The sequence below is a fragment of the Abrus precatorius genome, unplaced genomic scaffold (assembly GCF_003935025.1).
Source record: "Abrus precatorius isolate BTA unplaced genomic scaffold, Abrus_2018 Scaffold9, whole genome shotgun sequence".
NCBI lineage: Eukaryota > Viridiplantae > Streptophyta > Magnoliopsida > Fabales > Fabaceae > Abrus > Abrus precatorius.
In genome coordinates, this window is record NW_020874439.1 from 19422468 (window position 1) to 19443067 (window position 20600).

The 20600-nt window shown below is 24.8% G+C and overlaps 2 protein-coding genes across 3 annotated transcripts; both read right to left on the reverse strand.

Annotated features, from left to right (window-relative positions):
• Positions 1-2797: 2797 nt before the first annotated feature.
• LOC113850514 (gamma-interferon-responsive lysosomal thiol protein-like) lies at positions 2798-5407 on the reverse strand. 2 transcript variants are annotated; one of them, XM_027481078.1, is made up of 6 exons: positions 4948-5407; positions 4739-4860; positions 3799-3864; positions 3522-3662; positions 3182-3274; positions 2798-3072 (listed from the first exon to the last, which is right to left on the reverse strand). In XM_027481078.1, the coding sequence occupies exons 1-6, from the start codon at positions 5048-5050 to the stop codon at positions 2989-2991; spliced, it is 609 nt and encodes a 202-aa protein (XP_027336879.1). In that variant the 5' UTR covers positions 5051-5407; the 3' UTR covers positions 2798-2988. The 2 variants fall into 2 exon arrangements, with proteins under 2 accessions (XP_027336879.1, XP_027336878.1); XM_027481077.1 differs by having other exon boundaries at positions 4739-5407.
• A 1273-nt stretch (positions 5408-6680) lies between these two features.
• Positions 6681-10842, reverse strand: LOC113851356 (gamma-interferon-responsive lysosomal thiol protein). Its single transcript, XM_027481820.1, has 5 exons — positions 10490-10842; positions 8319-8384; positions 7940-8077; positions 7120-7212; positions 6681-7030 (listed from the first exon to the last, which is right to left on the reverse strand). Exons 1-5 carry the CDS (start codon positions 10790-10792, stop codon positions 6836-6838), a joined length of 795 nt encoding a protein of 264 aa, XP_027337621.1. The 5' UTR covers positions 10793-10842; the 3' UTR covers positions 6681-6835.
• Between the last annotated feature and the right edge of the window lie 9758 nt (positions 10843-20600).

Here is a 20600-nt window from a genome sequence, read left to right on the forward strand (position 1 = left end):
AAAAGGATCAAATAAAAAAAAATTAAAAAATCACAAAAAAAGAAAAAGAAAGCTTGAGGAGGAAGGGTAAAAAGAAATTAATTAGACCTGTGGCATTAAAAATAACAATATTAAAAAAACACAAACCCATGCAATAAAAGAACCATGACCACCTTCAAACCCAAACAGCACTATGAACACCATTGAAACTGTCACCTATCACTACTGAACAGCCTCTCAAAAGAACCATGGCACAATATGCTGAAATACAATCTTTCTCACCATTTCGTCTCATTTATAAGTTACATCACAAAATCATAAGCCCAAAGTTTTGCTCAATCAGTAGAACCCAAAAAACTCATCAGAAGAATCTTTTGTACCCATGTATCCCCTTACTTGAACCAGCCTAGTCCAATCATGGTTTTGTACACACTACGAAAAAGCCTCTTTTTGCATGCCCCATGTTAAACTTGGTATTGTTCCTTTCATTTTAATCATGTGTTCTGTTTTAGTTTCTTTTTTCTTTATTAATTAGGGACGCTCAAAGCAAAAATGGAGTATTTTGGCCTCATTCAAATTCCTTGGGATAAGCCCATTGAGGCAATGTTATTCTTTTGTGTGCTTCATTTTCGATTATATTGGGCCCTACTATTTAAAAATATTTAATAAAAAAAACAATTTAAATATGTATGACAAAAATATTTCATCTCATCTTATTAATTCTAATAATATTATTACTAATAACAATGATACTAAGAATAAATAAAAGTAAAATTGATATCACTTTTTTATTTCTCATATTTACTTGTTTTCTTTATTTTATTATTTTATTATTAAAAGAATTTTCTTTCAAAAATAATTTCATTTCTTCATCAAACTTTATCTATAATTAATCAAATAAATAAACTTATTAATTAAAATATGATTCATCAATCATATTTATTCTTAAGAAAATCATATTTTAATTAATTAAATCATTAATTTATTAACAAATATTTTTTAAATTAAAATTATATTTATATTAACTCATTAAATCAATTAAAATATAATTTTTCGTGCAACAATTTGTAATATTATTATATAGCTGCTTTAACGTGTGCAATAATATCCTAAAGGCTTATGGATATTATGTTACTTTACGTCTTATCCAATGTTAATTATTTCAAAAATATATAAATAAATAAATATTATTAATTAAAAATTAAAATATATGTACATTTATACAATTCATTAATTTAATTAACTAAATAAAATTGTCAATTTGTAATATTAATGTATTTTTTTATCTGTATTTGTTAAAATATTATAGAAATTTTATATTTATTTACGTTATTTTAAATTTTATATAATGTAATTTTTTAAAATAAATAATTAAAATTAGAGCATATACATTTATATAATTAATTAAAAATTAGGTCATTAATTAAATAAGTGAAAATAGTAACGATTTATAGTAAACATTATTGTAATTTTTTTTTATAAAAAACTTTTATCTTCAAATTACTCTTAAAAGTTTTGTTTATAAATATTAAATTAATCAATAAATTTTATAATTTTTAAAAGCTAAAATTACATAATTTTAATTATTTTATTACACTTCAGAATACGTAGAAACGGAAGAAAAACCAAATATGTAGAACTAAGATACTTTTTCAAATATTTTTTTTAGATATTAATTAATATTATTTTAAATAAAATTTTCTTTAAAAATTAAATTAATAATTTTTTTAAAAATTAAATAAATATTTTAAAATTATAAAATTTATACGACTAATTTAAAATAACTATTTAAAAAATGAAAGATTAATACTGTCCTTTGTGTATAAAGAAAAAAATTATATTATAAATATTTCTTATGTTTAAATTATGTGAATTTCGTATACATAATCTTCATGATAATATAATAATAATTAAGACTAAATTTACTTTGAATAAAAAGTAAATAAATATAATATTTTACTAATTTTGACCGAGTAAGGTCGTAAGAAAAATAGTTTATATATATATACCCATAATAGTGAATATCTTTAAATTTTTCTTTTAGATATAAATTAAATTCTTATAATAATATTAATATCACGTTCAATATAATTTTTATTAGTTGAAATAACATAATAAAAGTAATATGATAGTTTAACTCATTAAATATGTGGATTGCACATAGTAATCAATAATATTTAAATTTAATCGTCAATTTTTAAAATTTATTATAAAATAAATGTAAAATTATAAAGAACAAGTAAAAAAATAAAAAGAATAATATAGAGAGAAAAAAAAATTTTAATTTTATTTCATATCATCTTGCATCAATACAAATAAGATATTTTTAGACTTAAATTTATAATTAAAAAAATTATCTCTTTAAATGAGATTTAAATAAGACAGTTATAAAATTATAAGTTATAAAGAATAAAAGAAGTTATAAAGATAAACATTCACTCGTATAATAATTCATAACAAAATTAAATATTTTTCATAAAAATGTTGGAATAATTAAGCTAATTTATTTCATCCAGAAAGCATCAAAATAAATCCTTAAACAAAAAAAAAAAGTATTCATTGTATGACTATCATCCTTTGAATTCTGTATTCATTTTCCATCGTTACACAACAATTTTATTATTAAGCAATATACAAGAAACTAAAGGCACTTAACAGGCATCGTTGCAAATGTTGTTAATTACCAAAACTGCAAGAGTCTGTTGTCCCTTCACGATACTTGACATTAGTAGTTCATTGATTTATAAAATGACAGTAAAAAGTGAATAAAACAAAATTGCTAAGGTGTCAAAGGAAGAAAAAACGAAGGGCGTAATGGAAAATGTAGATTTTTTTTCATTTATTTGCTTTGTTTGCATTCTTCTAGGAATCTTGTACATGTTTGTGCTTTCTCTCTCCCTTAATATATCATAAATGCAAGATATTTTCAGCGTCAATTTGTCTTTTGGGAGCATGAAGTGCTCAAGTGCTCACATAATGCATAGTAGAATTTTTATTTCTCACTTGCATTCATTTCAAATGAAGATTGCAGGCCTCTGGAACAGCAACACCTCTATAAGCCTTGCAAACATAGTATGTAACATTTGCATAGTCCTGAATTAACACAAACAATAACCTTGATGAGTATCTACCCAATGATCTAAAAATCATACCCATGATACGTGTGTGTGATTGAGAAATACATGCAAGAGAACGTACTAACATTTCCAATAGGTTCATTGTTCACCACCACCCATGGCAGAAGTGAAGGAGGTGGGTAAAGTTGTGCAGTTTCATTAATATATTTTTTTCCAAGCTGCACAGAAAGTCAATTCTAATGTTAAGAACCATTACACAAGGTGGCAAAAAAATAAAATAAAATAAAAACATAGAAATCTATAGCTATAATGTTGAACTTTAGTCATGATTATAAACTACTGCAGTTAATCATGACCTCACTCTGTTATGACTTAACAAAAAGACATAGAATAAAAACATTTTTTTTTTATTTTTTCTGCTAATATTATTTAAGTCACTGTAAAGTCAAAGACATAAAAAATAACCTCTATTCCATTTCCTCTTTTTAAGCAATTCAGAATAGGCTGCTTAGGCAAATCCAATTGATTTAAACAATCATTCCACCTATTGAACCTTCCATCAATTGCCATAAACTCAAGGCAGACAATCACAGCATACTGAGTGTCCTGCATCATAATATTATAACCTAAGATCCACTAGAATTGTAGATAGCATGATCATTTGGCAAGTTTTCAAGTTCACAACCTCAGAGATCTGGTTTCTCTGCGTCCTAAAGAACCAAGGTGGACAATCTATACTTACCACATTAGGATAGAGATTGAGGACACAGGACTCCAAAGAATTTAGCTTGCATTCTTCTGGTCCATTCTGCCAAGTTGTGTATAAATCAAATATCAAAATCATCATCATCCTTTTTATAGTTGTACAATGAAAATGAGAATATTAAATAATAATAGTGGAAGCTTTGGAAATTATTATAAAAAAGTGAAATTGATGAAGAGAATAGAGAACGATAATTAAACTTAAGGTCTTATTAACTAGTATTCTAAAGGTAGTAATTAGATAATTGAAAATGAAATTCTTTCAATAAAAATTGCAATGAAAATCAAGAGGAGCGGTGCACTAATAACTTTTTCTAATAAAGATTTCTACTTTCGATTCTTTAAAATTATGAAACATTTTTTAAGTATTCTCTGTGGTTACTTATATGCATGTATTTTAATAAATCAAAAGATGGGGTAGTCTGGGCCGGAAATCTGTCATGTCCTAAAATGGGGCCTTAATACAGCAATAAAGTTCATTGACCCCATAATCTAGGAAACAGAAATTGAAAAACACAGCTAAAGTTAAACCCCTTTCCCCTAATTTAAGTGAAAACATAAAAAAAAAGATCACATATAAAGGAAATGAACAGTTCAGAAAAAAAATATATAATTAAAGCAACTTAAATACATTAACATAACCATAACTTCTAGTCCTGGCGCATTTGGCAGGATAATTTTACTGAACATCCACACGAAAATTATTAATGTACCCTTATTTTCTTAACACCGAAACTTTTAAGCAAATCTAAGACCCTTTAGCTTGTAGCAACTACCACCACTCTATGGCAATCAAATTGATATCAAAGTCAATTTTGCCAGTGACATAAAATTCCGCAATGTTAATAACTAAATGTTTTAATGCTCTGCAAAATGAAATTCCTTGTAGCATAGCAAACATAATGGAGAAAAAGTAAAACCTGACATGATATGGAATTGTTGGTATTATTGACATAAGCATTGGCCCAAGGAACTAGTTGGAGATTGACAATGCTAATGAGACCGTTGTAGAAGATATTCTCCAAATCCTTAATTATGAAAACTGCACAAGATTGGCATAGACTTCCATAGTACACTGATAGGTTAACTTTCACATTAGGAAGTGCTGTAGTGTCATCACCATGAACACCAGTATGTGAACCAGAAGAATAAGATGCACCCTTAGATTCATAGATGAAAAAGAAAAGAAATAATATCAATAAAATGGTGTTCACTTGTTTTGGAAAAACCATTTTCTTTTAGTAATGGTAATGTAGAAAGACTTTCTACTGTGTCTTTGGGTGAAAAGATGTGAACTGTGAAAGAATATTTATATGTGAACTAGGTAAGTGTAACTCCTCTTCAGCAAAGGAAAAGACCAAAAAAAAAAAAAAACACTTGTATTTTCACACGTACTTCTTTTTGGTTTTTACATATTTTTTTTACTTTATTCTTTCTATCTCTCTCTTCTTTTTTTATTACAGCATCAATCATATATCTTTCTTTCGGACTCTCTTTTCTGCTCACACTACCCTAAACTCTAAACTCTAAATATAGATACGAACATATCACTTTTGAAAAACAAAAAATGAGGAGAGAGAAGGGGGCAGTTTGTGGTGCTTCATCTATAGGGTTTCTGTTATGGAGAACCTCAATCTACCCGTGACATATTTTTTTCATTAGTTGGGAAGTCAATTTCCTTACTTTTCCTTTTTAGTTTGAAAAATAATCAAAATATAGCTGTAAGTCTTTATTTTGTTTTCAACTGAAAATGAGGGGATGTGAAGGACAAAAATACTATAGAATAAGACAATGTAGGGAGGGAATGATAGTTTAACACCATTTGTCATTTTGTGGCATGACCACCATCTATTATTCACTCTTATAGCGTTTGTTTATTTTGCTATGTTAAACTAGCTTAACTCCACCAAAAGTTAAAATTATGGGCATTCTTTTCTGCTTCTTTTTCATCGTACCTCCTCTCTTCTCTCTCTTATCTTAACTACGAACCACAAAGTGTGGATATTCCTTAATTTTGTTTTTTTCCTTTTCTTTTGGTTCTAGTTTTCGTATCCCTTTCCAAGCAAAAGTCCATTAGATGTTATTCTTTCTTTTCTCTATCTTTTGGACCTCTCTACCCTGTCGGTGATGGAAAAATTTAAGGCAATGGCTGGATGATATGATTATCTTGTATTTTCTTTCTATATAGGTTAATTTATTCAGGGAATATATACGCCAGTGAAATTCGTAAAGGCCTGTTATTACAAAATAAATCTTAGGCTAGGCCAATCCAACTTACTTTTGGTCTGTTTGTGCTCCCACAATTACTATTTATAAAGTCTATGTCCAATTTAAGGTTAATTACATTCATATATCCTGGAGCTAATACTAACTTCTCTTGATTATAGTATTTTACCTGTTTTATATATTATCTTCTTTACATGATAGACTTTATTTAATATAAAAAACGTATAAGTGATATAACTCCCATTTTCTTTTATGTAAACACAGTATCCTTTGGAGGAAAGTTGATGAGAGAAATTTAACAAAGGAAAGAGATATTTGATTTAATTCACAAGATTAAGTGAGAAAAAGTAAAATAAATGAATTTAGTCATATTATAATGAAGATAATTTTATAAATTTCTCTCCTTCAAATATTTCACTTAATAGAAGGGATGCGGAGTTAAAGTCTCCCTTTCTTTCTTCCACTTTCTTACAAAATATTAAGCCAAAAACATGAACATATTATAAAAATTTCACTCCTCTCCTCTTCCCCTCCAACTAAACAACAAGTAAAACAGGTAAATATAATTTTTAATCAAAAAACTTTAACGTAAATTAATATAGGTTCAAATGGAGGAATGAAGCAACAAGTCCTGATTTAATTCTACATGTTACGATAATTTACACTTCCGTAGTACTTGGCATGTCATGGAATCAACCTATTATTTAGTCACGAGCTTAAGTCTTGCTTCCAAAGTGAAAGCTTTAATACAGGTACATGAATCACACTAAAAATATATTCCAACTTCATTTTCATGGGGATTTACTCCTTAATCTGGTGACCAATGGTAAGGTCAGATTTCTTGCTTTATCTGCATAGCAAACCGGTTGAAAGGAATTGGTTTTTTCATTTGGGTCATAGGGTTTTGGTGCAAATGACCTACAAGCATCTGGTTTCACATTGCCTTTGTAAGCCCTACAAACGTAAGTCACAAAATTTTGGTAGTCCTGCAACCACAGGAAAAGGCAGAAAATGTTAAGGGACCACTATGGCTACAAGTCACTTGGGTTGTAGAATCTTTCACATCAATACAAACCTCTTGGAGTGCTTGGTTGTTGACAACCACCCATGGAACAAATCTATGGGAAGGATTAAGCTGAGCAGTTTCCTTAGCATGTTTTTGTTCAATCTGCTTGTTAGATATAAAGAGTCAAGATACAACAATATTTGGTTCCTAAAACTTGAATCTTGTGTTACTTTAGTCCTAGAATGTGTTTGCCTATACAAATTTAATCCTTTGATGGATGTAATTTTTTTTACCATTTTACAACTTGGTAAGGTAAACTAGTTAGTATGTTTTGACACTTTGAGGGAATAATTTGTATATAAATGCATTTTAATACACTAAAACAACACAAGTTCCGTTATTAGGGACCAAAGTAATCCTTTCAAGAATGAAATAGTTTACAAGCTTACAACTTGGTGAGGTAAACTTGCTAGTAGGTTGACACTTTTAGGAAATAATTTGAATAAACGTGCATTTTCAGATACTAAAGCAACACAAGTTCTACTTTTAGGAACCATATTGTATATTAAGTTACATAAAAATTAGCCTCAAAGTGGTCAAGCAAGAAAAAGACAAATGGCAAATGCCATTAGTGTATGTATATATAGCAGTCAATGAAAACTGAAAGAGTAATGATACTACTACAAAAAATAAAATAAAATTGTAGACTTTACATTTTGAAAAACATAAAAGAAATAGAGAGAGAAAAGAGAATTTATATATATAAGGTATCTGATGTGATGGAGAAAAATAGAAATAAAAAATGAGTTATAGAAACTTCTGAAAAATAGTATTATGCATGTATCATTACTTAAATTAAAAAATAAGAAAAAAAAAAAAAAAAACTAACAGCTTTGCCAATGCCACTCGTGTAGCAGTCAATAGGCGATTTGGCCAACCCAGTCATTTGGAAGCAGTTAACCCATGCACTATGTCTATTCTCTAAGGTGAGACGCTCCAAGCAGCGTACAAATCTGAAATGTTGTACCTGCATCAAAATTGTTTATTAACCCATTAGACAGCACTTGCATATACAGTGCATGATGCATGTATTTGGCTTTTCTTTGCAATTGAAAAACGTTTTCTTGCAACAAAAATCATAGCAAAACTAGCTAGATAAACTATTGAGAAATCCACATTAACTGGTGCATTAACATTTAGAATAATCACTTTGAAAAATAACAAAAATGTACTAATAGAAAATTATATTTGCTTTGTAGGAATTCTACCACGTCAGGATAGATTGTTATAGCGCACGCCTCGATCGTGTTTAGAAAGCATTCATCTTCTCCATGCTGCAGTTATTACAAATAAATGAAAAATGCTGATAGTGAAAACAAATTATAAACCAGAAAATAAAAGCAAGTCATTTTCACTAAATAAAAAATTAAGTTAGAGACATTACGTCCATATATTTCATATGGTACTAAAAAAGGAAGATTTTGACGTGCTGTATTTGCCCACTGGGGGGATTTTCATCCACATTATAATTTGCAACAATTACGAAAATGATCACATTGTGGTCGGAACAAACTATAGAAAGATGTTTTTGTTTTCTGCTCAGCCAACTGAAAATGGAATTATTCATTGTTTTCCTTTTGTATTATACAATAAATATAGACCATAATCATGATGCTTGGAGACAAATTTAGCTTTTTGGTTAATTTTTTTATCACGAGGTTTTCCTTTGTTTGAATTCACTGCCAATATATATAGACCATAAGAACTTAGGGAACTTTTTTGTCGTGATATATCAGGCCAAAAATATTGAAGCCCAATTGACAAAGGCCATTATAAAATGGGCCCTAAACTCAATTTGTAACTGTGACCCAAGAAAAGAGACAAAGCCCCGTAATTTTGGTGAAAAAATTGTGACATTTCAGAATTTTTAAAGTGTCAACCTTAAATATTGACCAATTTGGTGGGTTGTTGGGAGAATTCAGTCAGGGTAATGAATCAACTGGACAGCAATAGGGACAAGAATTTATTAGGGTCACAGTGCCTTTAATTTGATGAGTTACTGATCCAAGAAAATGACCCATAAGGCAGATAAATTTTCAGTTTCTCTGCAGTATTCAAGTACAAAGGGTCCATTTGTTTTAAGAGCTTTGTTGTATTTTAATAGTTTTTATTAATTCATAAAGTAATAAATAAACAAAATATATGTTTATTATCTTAAAAATATAAAAATATTTAATACTATTTTATTTAGTAATTAGAATAATTTATATGAATGGAAAGTAAAAAAAACAAAATTATTCATGTTTTAAAACTAGACAAATCTGATATTAATAAAACTAATTTTCAATCACTAAACATAATTAAAGTATGTTTCTAAATTAATCTTTATCACAACTTTACATGTATCATTATAAAAGAGTACTATATTTTTTTAATCTCTAAAATTGTAAGCACATAGTAATTTAGTTCTTGAAATTATAAAAAATAATTTATCATTTATAAAATTTTCAAAAATTAATCATTTTAGTTCTTAAAAATATTTTTAAAAAATTATTTTAGTCAATAATTTTATAAAGATCTACCACTTTAGTTTTAAAATTATGAAAAAATAGTTTTTAAATTATTGAAAATTGCTCATTTTAGTATAAAATTAATTAAAAAAATAATTCTAGAAGACAAGTATATTCACAAACTCAATCATAGATAATTCTGACATTTTGACATAAAATTCATAAAAAATTATAAAAACACCTTAAATTGATACATTATTTTATAACATAAATAATAATGCATGTAAGCATCACAATGACACTTAACATGTAATATTGTTAGTTGAGAATTTTATTTTATTTTTTAATTTCTAAACTGATGAATGTCTAAAATTTTCAAGATTACTTTTTTTCTTTCATAGATTTTAAGACTAAATTAACGGGTATCCATAATTTTGAAAACTAAAATGATAATTTTTTTATAAATTTATGAACTATTTTTTCACAGCTCTAAGAACTAAATTAATGGATAATGATATATTACTCCATTATGGAAGTAATAATTTTATGTGAAACATTTTCCATTAAAATCATATTATACTTTTATTATAGAGTTATTAAATCAAGGGTGAAATTGCTAAAAGTAAGAATTACAAGACTAAAGAAATTTTGTTCCCACAGAGCATTTATTGCAAGTTTATTTATTTAACATCATAAATTTCCAAGTTATGGTTTACTTTCACCTGAAACCCAGTTTCTGAATGAAAAATTATCATGAAAAGATATGTGATAATCAATACAAAACTAACAAAAGGGCTGTTTTTGAGTAATACTATTAAATTAAATTAATTGGTTTTCAAAAGTGAAGAGATTCAAAAAGGAAAATAAACAAACAGTCAACAAAATGAAAAAAGAAAAAAAAGATGAAAAATGGAAGAGATGTAATTAACCTGACAAACAAGAGTGCCATCAGGTGCAATCCAAGCGTTGCCCCAAGGAACCATTCTTAGGTTCACAATAGAGATAAGACCCGTTTGGAAGAGCCTCACAAGATGGTTCACTATGAAATCAGCACAATAGGGACATAAACTTTCGTAGTAGACTGACATGGTTACCTTGTCATTTGGAGAACCTGAAGGAGAAGAAGAAGTAGAAGGTGGTACCAAGAGCAAAAGCAAGAGCAAAAGTGGTAGGAGGAGGAAGCAACAGAAGAAGAATGGGCGAGGAGAAAAAGAATGAAGAAAGGTAACCATTTTCTTCTTTGTGCCTCGGAAATGCAAGACAAGAATCACACTTTGGTTACTATTTGTGTACTGTTGGGTTGTTCTTAGACTATGCAAGCAAGGTATATATCTCCCCTCAGCTGGCTACTCCAAAGTGCAAATGCTACTTTTTCTATATATTTTATTTTCAATTGGAAACTATGAAACAAATTATAATTATTGCCCTTGTTTTATATATATTTTTAATTTGTTTATTTATCATGTTTCCTTTCTCTTCTTTTCTTATTTTACGTCTCTTTCAAAATGCTTTTAGTCCAAGAGCCAGAGTTTGCTTAATGCAATACACCAATGACCAATCCAACTGAAAGATGTTACAAAAATTGTTTTCTTATATAAATTTTATATTTGAATGCTATTTGTATTTTTATTGATTCGGAGTTGGGTAAATGAGGTATAACATGTTATTTATTATTATTTTTTTAATCTTCATGAGTTAAGTCAAATACTTTACGCCCAAAAATTAATGTTGAAGAACTCATAAATATAGGTGCAAAAACAGAATCTACGTGCTCAAATATTTTTTAATAATTTAAAATGAATTTATATTCTCATCAACTCACCTTCGTCAATTTCTTTCGCAAAACTTATGTATAAGTATATAATAAATAATTTATTTATTATAATGTAAATGTGTATCCCACTAAATTTGAATTAAATTTTAATCCCAAATTACCATTGTGGTATATATGAGAAAAATTAGTATTATTCTAACAAATATAAATAAACTAATAAATATATTCGTGCATTGCACGAATTTGTATAAATATATTTATATTTTTTATTAATTAATTTATTTTAAAAAATTATAATTTTGAATAATAATTATTTTTAATTTGATAAAACATAAAAAATGTAAAATAAAATTTTGATTATTTTCAAAATAAACTATATATAAAAAATAAATATAACCATTAAACTTAATTTATATATGATTTTAAATCTTAATAATAATAATTTAATTATAAATTAGTAAATATATTTATATGTTATACAAATTTATTTATATTTTTTATTAAATTATTTTATTTTAAAATAAACAAAAATTATAAAATATTATAATTATATTAAAAAATATGATACCTACATTTTTATATATAAAATTTTTTATAGATTTTTTATCCTTTTCAATAAAAAAATTGTTATTCATTTAGTTGATGTAAATATAAAAAAATATTTTTTTTAAAAATAAATTAAAGAGAACATGAAAATGAAAATAAATAATAATAAAATAATTATTTTTAAATATAAATAATATAAATCTATTATATTATTATTTTTATTAAATATTTTTAAATGAAAATAAAAATACATTAAAAAATATATATCAATAAGTAGAAATATAAAAAAATATTTTTTTCAATAAACAATAAGGTTTATTATTATACTCAAGTAAGATCCATTTGAATTAAGTCTAATTTTATTTCTCAAGAAATATTAACATAAATTATTTAATAACTTATGTAGAAAATTATTAATTTATTATTTTAAAATAAAATTTAAATTTCACTTATAATAACTAAATGTATACTAATAACTAATTATTCAAATTTAAAATATTTTTTACTTTTAAATTTGTATTAATTTTAAAAATATGATATCATAAATAATTATATCAATAAAAAATATATATTTATCTTATTTTGTATTTTAGCCATAATTTAATTTATAATTAGAGAATGAATTGTACATTCATTACATGATTGAATATTCTAAAAAAAAAAATTAAAAGCATTCAAAACTTAATTCTAATCTAAAAAACATTTAATAATCACATAATTAAAATATAAAATGTTAATAAATAAATATAGTTTAAAATGTTAATATTAAAAATATTTTTTATAATATTTTAAAAATTAATTTATGTTTTTATTTGATTGTAAATTTTTCTATAATTGTAAGAGAAATATTTAAAATGTGAAAGAAATATTAAAAAGTTGAAGAGCTTTGATTCAACGTTAAAATAAATTATATTTATAAAAAGTAAATATGACATTCAAATATAATATATATTTAAAATATTATAACTTATTTATTTATTTATTCATTTATTATAGTATAAAAATATTAAATATGTAAAACCAATAGTTACAATAAAATTTTAATAATAAATTTATATATTATCTTTTCGTTATAATGATATTTAATACTATTTAATTTATTTTAATTATTATAATTAATTACTTTTAATATAAAATTTAAGTTATAACCATTAATGTAATATTTAAAAATAAATAACACCATTGTTAAAATTTTATTAATAAATAATTTTACTTTAAGAATAAATAAGAAAAAAATGATACAAAATTTTAAATTGCCATATCATTAGTTGATTTTGTCATAATCAAAATTTCATATAAGTTTTTCAAAATTCTCATATTTAGAAAAAATTACAAATTTTGTATTATTAATATTTTCAATAGTATATACATAATTTAAATTCCAATATGAAAATGACATTGAATAATTAAAAATTTAGTTTAAAAAAATGTTAAATTTTAATATTGACATAAATTTTTGTTGATCTAGATTTTAGACACAAATTTAATCAGATAAAAATAAAATATAATTTATAATATCACTTTAAAATAATGCAATTTTATGTTTACTTAATAAATAAAAAATATTTTTATATAATTTATTGCAACAATATATATATATATATATATATATATATATATAATTGCTGGAACAAATGACGATTGAAAATGTACATTATTGCAGTGACAAATACAAAATAATATGATTTAACTAACAGAGGTTAGTCTGAGTGACAAGCAGTTTAGTATCGTTTAAGTAAGGTTTCAGGTTCAAATTCTTATATATGTAAAAAAATCTCGAGTGGTAGACTCACTTACCACATTCAAGTACACGAAACCACAAAAAAAAAAAAAATCTTTTCATCAAACAACTTATATGATTTTATTTTCAATAAAATAGTAACTCAAAAGCTTCGTTAATTTTTCTTGAAGTTATTTTTGTATAATTTTAAGTATATTTTTTATTTTAAAATTTATGGTGAACTTTTTTACTTTTTTATATAATTAAATTTAATAATTTTTTTATTAAATGTAAGTTATCAGTAATTTGTTATTTCCATTCTTAACATTATATAAGTACCAAGTAAAATTTTTATATATAATTAATTTTAATAATTTTTTTCTTAAATACATTTCAAATATAATAATTATGAATCAATTATGATTTAAATTTATAAAATATGTGAAACATTATAATTAATTTTAATAATATTTTATTAAATGCAATTTATAGTTAGTTTGTTATTTTTGTTTTTAATATACACTAACATCTATTTTGATAATTTGTGTGACCAAAATTATATATGAATTTAAGTATTTTAAAGTTTTCAATAAATTTTTATTAGATATTTATGATTAATTTTGTTGTTCTATTTTTAACATGTACAATCATCCAAATTTTTATTAGATATATATGACTTTACATATTCTAAAGTTTAATAAATATAAATTTTGTTGGAAATATATATAATTATAAGTAAGTTAATCAATTTTACATAGATTGATTTATATATTTTAATTAAATTAAATTATAAAAAATATTTTATGAGTGCTATAAAGATAATCAAAATTTAACAATATTATCTTTTATTAATTACATTTTATTTATCATTAGTATGTTTAATTTTTTTTTAAAAAGTACATTTAAAACATAAATTTTATTATTTTTTAAATATTTTTATTTATAAATTTTAAAATATAACATATATGATATATCAACTCTATAATATAGTTTTAAATAATATAAATTTATATTATTGTACATTAATTTAGTTAAAGAAATATTGATGAATTTAATATAATTTAATCAATTAAAAATAAAATTTTATACATGATATTACTTAAAAATAATAAAGTTTTATGTTTACTCAAAAAATTAAAATAAAATATATGAATACAATTTAATAAAAAGAAAATAAAAAATATAAATATTAATAATATATGTACTTAATTAGATAGATAATTCTTAATGTTGATATGATTGTAAAATATAGAAATAAAGTGAAAAAATAGAAAGAACTTTTAGAAAGTTTTAAAAAAGTTGTATATAATAATAAAAATTTATTTTTATTATAATTTATTTATTTTTATCATAAATATAATTTAATAATTTATAACATAAAATAATAATTTAATAATATATAATATAAAATAATAATTTAAATTAATATATTTAAATTTAAATATAAGATATAATTTTATTTTTCATTAACATATCACTTGCGTTATTAGTAAAAAAGAAAAACATATTATTTGAGAACTTTATTCAATTTTTACAAATTTTTTTATGTAATTTAATTAATATTTCTTTCCTTTTTTAATATTTCACAATAAATTTTATTTTATTTTTAAAATTTAATAAATTTAAATAATTTTTATTAAATATCACTCATAACAATTTTGTTATTGTCTTTTTAAAAGTGTATAACTATCCATATAAAATATTTATATAAAATCAATTCTAATAAAATTTCTATAAATACAATTTAAAGATAATAATTATGAATTAATGATAATTTTAATTCTTAAGTTATGCAAAATATTATAATTAATTTTAATAAATAATTATTAAATATAATTTATAGTCAATATGTTATTTTCGTTTTTGATATAACTAACATTTATTTTGACCATCCATATCATTAACCATATAAATGAAACATTTTAAATTTTAATAGTTATACTTTTTGTTATAAATATATATAGTAATAAGTAGGTGAAAGATAATATTTTATTTCTAATAATATAACATTCATATAACTAATAATGTAACTGATTCTAATGATTCTAAATCTTTATAATCATAAAATTTGATATAAATATACAAAAAAAAAAAAAATAGTTACAATTATCAACATTATAAGTCACTCTAAGTATTCTAAAGTTTAATAATAATTAATTTTGTTGTAAATGTATACAATAATAAATAGTCGTAATCAATTTTACATATAGATATAAATAGATAGATATAGATTTTCAACCAAATAAGTAGTTTCTGTTTAATTTCTTAAAACTTAAGACTGCAACAATTTTTAAAAAATAATATTTATTAAGGAACCCAAAGTAAGTTAAAATTAGTTATTCCACTAAGATATTATCACAATTGTCATTAGAAGATTAAGTTGAATTTCCTAGTTTGTTATCTTTGAATAAATAAATTTAACTTTATAAACTCTCAACCTCTAGTATTTTATGAATTCAAATTATCTATGATAATTAGTTTTTGAAATCATTTAAGAATGTTGTGTTCATCCTTTCTCCCTAGAGTTTATTCCTTTACACAGTATGGAGAGTTTCAAGATCTATGGCTTCCACTACTATGTCAATGTCAATAAAAAAACAATTTCAATATTCAATAGTACCCCTATGCACGATGAATAGCAAAATTTATAATGCAACATAATATTTTGAAAGCACAACTTGGAGATTTAGTTGCCGAATATGTCATTCAGTGAATGCCTCTAACTATTGACTTATTATATATTAGTGAATTCTATTATTGTAATGACATATCAAAACATTAAAATTGTAATGATTACATTATATATTAATACATATGTGTCATTTCAAACTTAAATGTTTGCTTGTGTTTAAGCAAAATTCTTTTCTTTTCTACATGAACAGATATCTTCAATTAAAATATTGACACACTCTCATTTATCCCTTTTACAGCAAAAAAAATAATTTTTAATATCCACAAGCAAATTCATTATTCATGACATTATAATTGAATCAAACTCTTTACTCTCAAGATTGGTGTTTCACTCTTGTTGCTCACAATGTATCAGCTTGTGTTTAACTCTCTTAAATGCTTTTGCTGTCATTCTTTAACATAAATTTAATATTTTTCTACTTCTCATCTATCCATGCAATCTTCATAATCAAAAGGACTTTATAAAGGTTGAAACATGGTCAGAGCTAGGGTGGGAAAATAATTTGGTTTCTGGTTATTCCTTATGTCAACAAAAATATGAGGGATAACTTAGAAAATTAAGAATGACTTTAATTGTTCGTACTTCCTCATTTTCCATACTCATTTTGCTTTGTTATAGTGTTATAGAATCATATTTCTCTTTTTTGTAGCTTCATTTCTTCTCTTTGATTTTTTTTTTTGCGTCAAATTGAATTCAATTCCCTTAATCAGTATCAACTGACCATGATAGCTATCCCAATAATTCACGCAATCCTAAACTTAGAGTTGTTGCTTGTCCTCAAGCACTTGATGGTGAAACCCCAAACTTAAGTTTTTAATTCATCACAAAACAATGTTCATATTTCTAAGACACAAGAGAAGGAGTAATAACTAATTTTTGACTTCCAGGTTAAGGGTGAAACTAGGAGTAGAATAAACTAATCAGACTCAAAAGAGGTAACAAGAGATGGCATAAAGGGTGTTTATTTGGCTAAAGAGTTGCTTAAGCAAAAGAATTGCCTCAATCATGTTATAACATAAAAGCATGATAAGAGGAAAAAGAAGAATGACAAAACTTAAAAAAAATAATGATGATCGTAGCAAGCATGCACACATCAAAGAATATCAGCCCAATTACTAAAATGGTAGAATTTGGAATTTAAAACAATAATGATGTCCAGTTGTGTATTCAAAATTTTCTATGAATTATTAAGCTATGTAAGGTGTGCAAGAGAGATGTAGGTATTTACAGATATGAGTGGGATTTAACAGAGTGTAGGGAATTTATATAGGTTGAGACGTCCCTATTTTCAATAGGTATTTCTCAATGTCATCTGTTTCTTGTGGTGAATAAAGAATAAATTAGAGCGTTTAATAACTACTCAATTTTAAATGTATACACATCAACATGCTTATTATATTTATTTTCTCAACCACAATATTTAGAGTACATAATATAATATTACATACCATCTAAATTGTTTTCAAAATTAATTAACTATGAAACATTACAAGGAAGCATAACAGTCTAGGATAGCATACTACATATAATACATAAATAAACTAAACTCCTCCTCTTCTCTTGACTCATTTCTTATTCATCCAAACCCTCTAGAGGAGGGTCGAAATTAATGCCAAGGTATGCAACTGCGTGGTAGAGAGGAAAAGGTACCTCTACTCTAGCTTCTCCCTATATAATAGTAGGACTAATGTATGGATTATTAACAATAGATATAGTTAAGATAATAAAGCCTTAAAATATGATAGTCTGGTTGGAGTCATTGAAACTCCACTCTCCAATCCCCATACTAAAGGTCATGGTACGCACAGGGATGGTTGGTGCACCTTCACTCATTCTGCATCCATATACATTTTGGACACATCACAGAAAAAGATAGGGGTGATTACAAATGTTCATAAACAATCTAATAGACAATACTCATGTTTAAATGAACAAAACATCATTTAGACATCAACAATACCAAGCATTAAACAATATATTTGCTTAATGAACAAAATAACATTCAAGTATCAAGCAATAATCATTCAGTATCTTTTATTTGTGAGTCTTTCATGGAGTAATTAATTAATTATCCAACATTTTAATTACAGGTTGAGATTGTGAGTTCTGTGTCTGCAATCCAGCTAGTGTTATAAGTACATCTTCTCCCTTTACAGGAGACAGAATATAAGTGCACAATTCTCACTTTATGATCACTACCAGTAGCCCACACTCAAACCAATCTTGGTATGCTCTAGTTCCTGTCAGGATAGGCTAGCAAAGTTTCCACTAACTACGACACAAGTTAGCTAGACTTGGTTCCCTGTAAGTTTTGGGCACTCTCTTATCCCCTATGGTCAGACCAACACTATTTGCTCCTCGCCTATACCGTGGCATATTCAACCTCTTTTACAATCATAAACACAAATAATATCATAGCTATTAATTGTCCAATAGGTACATTTTAACATCTCTATTTCAAGAGAATAATCAATTACATGGACATGGCTAACAATCAAATTTTTTCATATTTCATGAACTAACTTGTAAAATTCATAACTAATTCGATACAAGTCCAAAAATCATGCAATCACCAAGGTTTTCTTCCTTTAAATGTCTACTATAATATAAAATTACATTCAAAATTCAAGCACTCCTAGAAAATTCATTAAATCTCAATTCATCTCTATTGTTCTCAGATTAATTCACTAAACAGCCAACGCATTAGAAAATTTGTAATAAATTCATTTTTCATCAAAAAAATATGAAACCAGTGAGGTTATTCTCCTTAACATGTCTATTTTCATATAAAAATACTTTCAAAATCAAAATATTCATAGATATTAATTCGTGCTTTAGTATCTTAGTTCATGTCACAGAATGACACAATTCAACAACAGCTTATTAGAAAAATCATAAACCATTCAATTTATCACCAAAACTTATGAAATCAATGGTATTCTCTCACTTTGGTTATCTAGTTTCACAAAAAAAAATATAATTAAAAATTTATAGCTTCCAAATTCCAGACTAAGTCCTAAACATTCTCTGTCACTCACAGTAACACACTTCTCAGAATCAGTTAATTGAAAACATCATAACTATTTTATTTTAAGTCCAAAATTCATCAAACTAGTGAGAATATTTCTCTTATAGTCTGTATTCTCATACAAAAATAATAATAAAATAATGTCACTTATACATTTTAAAACAAAAAGAAATTTCTCAGTAGCATGCACAAAACGTTACTCTCATATAACAGCACCTTGAAAAAATCATAAGTAATTCATTTTAACTCCAAATTGATCAAACTCAGTAAGCATATTTTCTTTATAAATTCTAATTTCATAAAATAATATAAATAAAATACAATCATACTTGAATTCTAAGACAAAAATGATTTAAAGTACACTGTTTTCAGGAAAATATTTATACATAACCGAATATTCAAAAATTTATAACTATTTTATTTCAATTCCAAATCAAGTGAAACTAGTGAGTATACCTCTATTAAGAAGTTTATTTTCATACAAAAATATCAATAAAATAACGCTATAAACACGCAGTAAGACAAAAATAAGTCAATATATACTGCTCCAGAATACTATTTTCATGCAACATAAATTTATAAAAATCATAAATAATCAAATATAAATCCAAATAAAGTAAACCCAGTGTGGAAATAATATAAATTTAATTATCTTCCTGAATAAAATACTAAAAAAATACTTTCAAAGATTTTCTCATATTTTACATTATTTACACTTTAATCCTTATATTTTATATAAATTGCAAAAAGGTGTTTGTCTCCAATTTGGTAAGTCTCAAATTGTCCAGTATGTATTCCATGTGTGCAAGGTCATTAATTCATGTCCAAATATGGTCCCAATCATTTTCGTGGTCCTACCACACATGTGATCAAGTGTCATGCATTTTCAAGGTATTTGTGGTCCAAGTCAATGGTATTTTTTTATTTTTAGGTTCAATCTTTCAAATTTATTCTTCAAAGTTTGTTCACATCATTTTTCCATGTAGTCCATAGGTCCAAATATGTCCGTAAGTCCAAGGGTCTTCATCATGGTCACTTTCCATTCTTAATCTATTTCTTTTTAGAAGTTTCGTTCATAAATCTTCAAAAATAGTTTAAAAATTCATTTTGACTAAAATAATTTTAATCCAAAAGAAAATCGTGAATCCAACTTAGATATCACCATAAAAATAAGTCACAAAATAAAACATGTAAAATTTTCATACAACCAACCACATAACAAGCAAAGTCATCATCAAATACAATATACTTTGTGGTTCTTAATAATTTTCATGCATTTA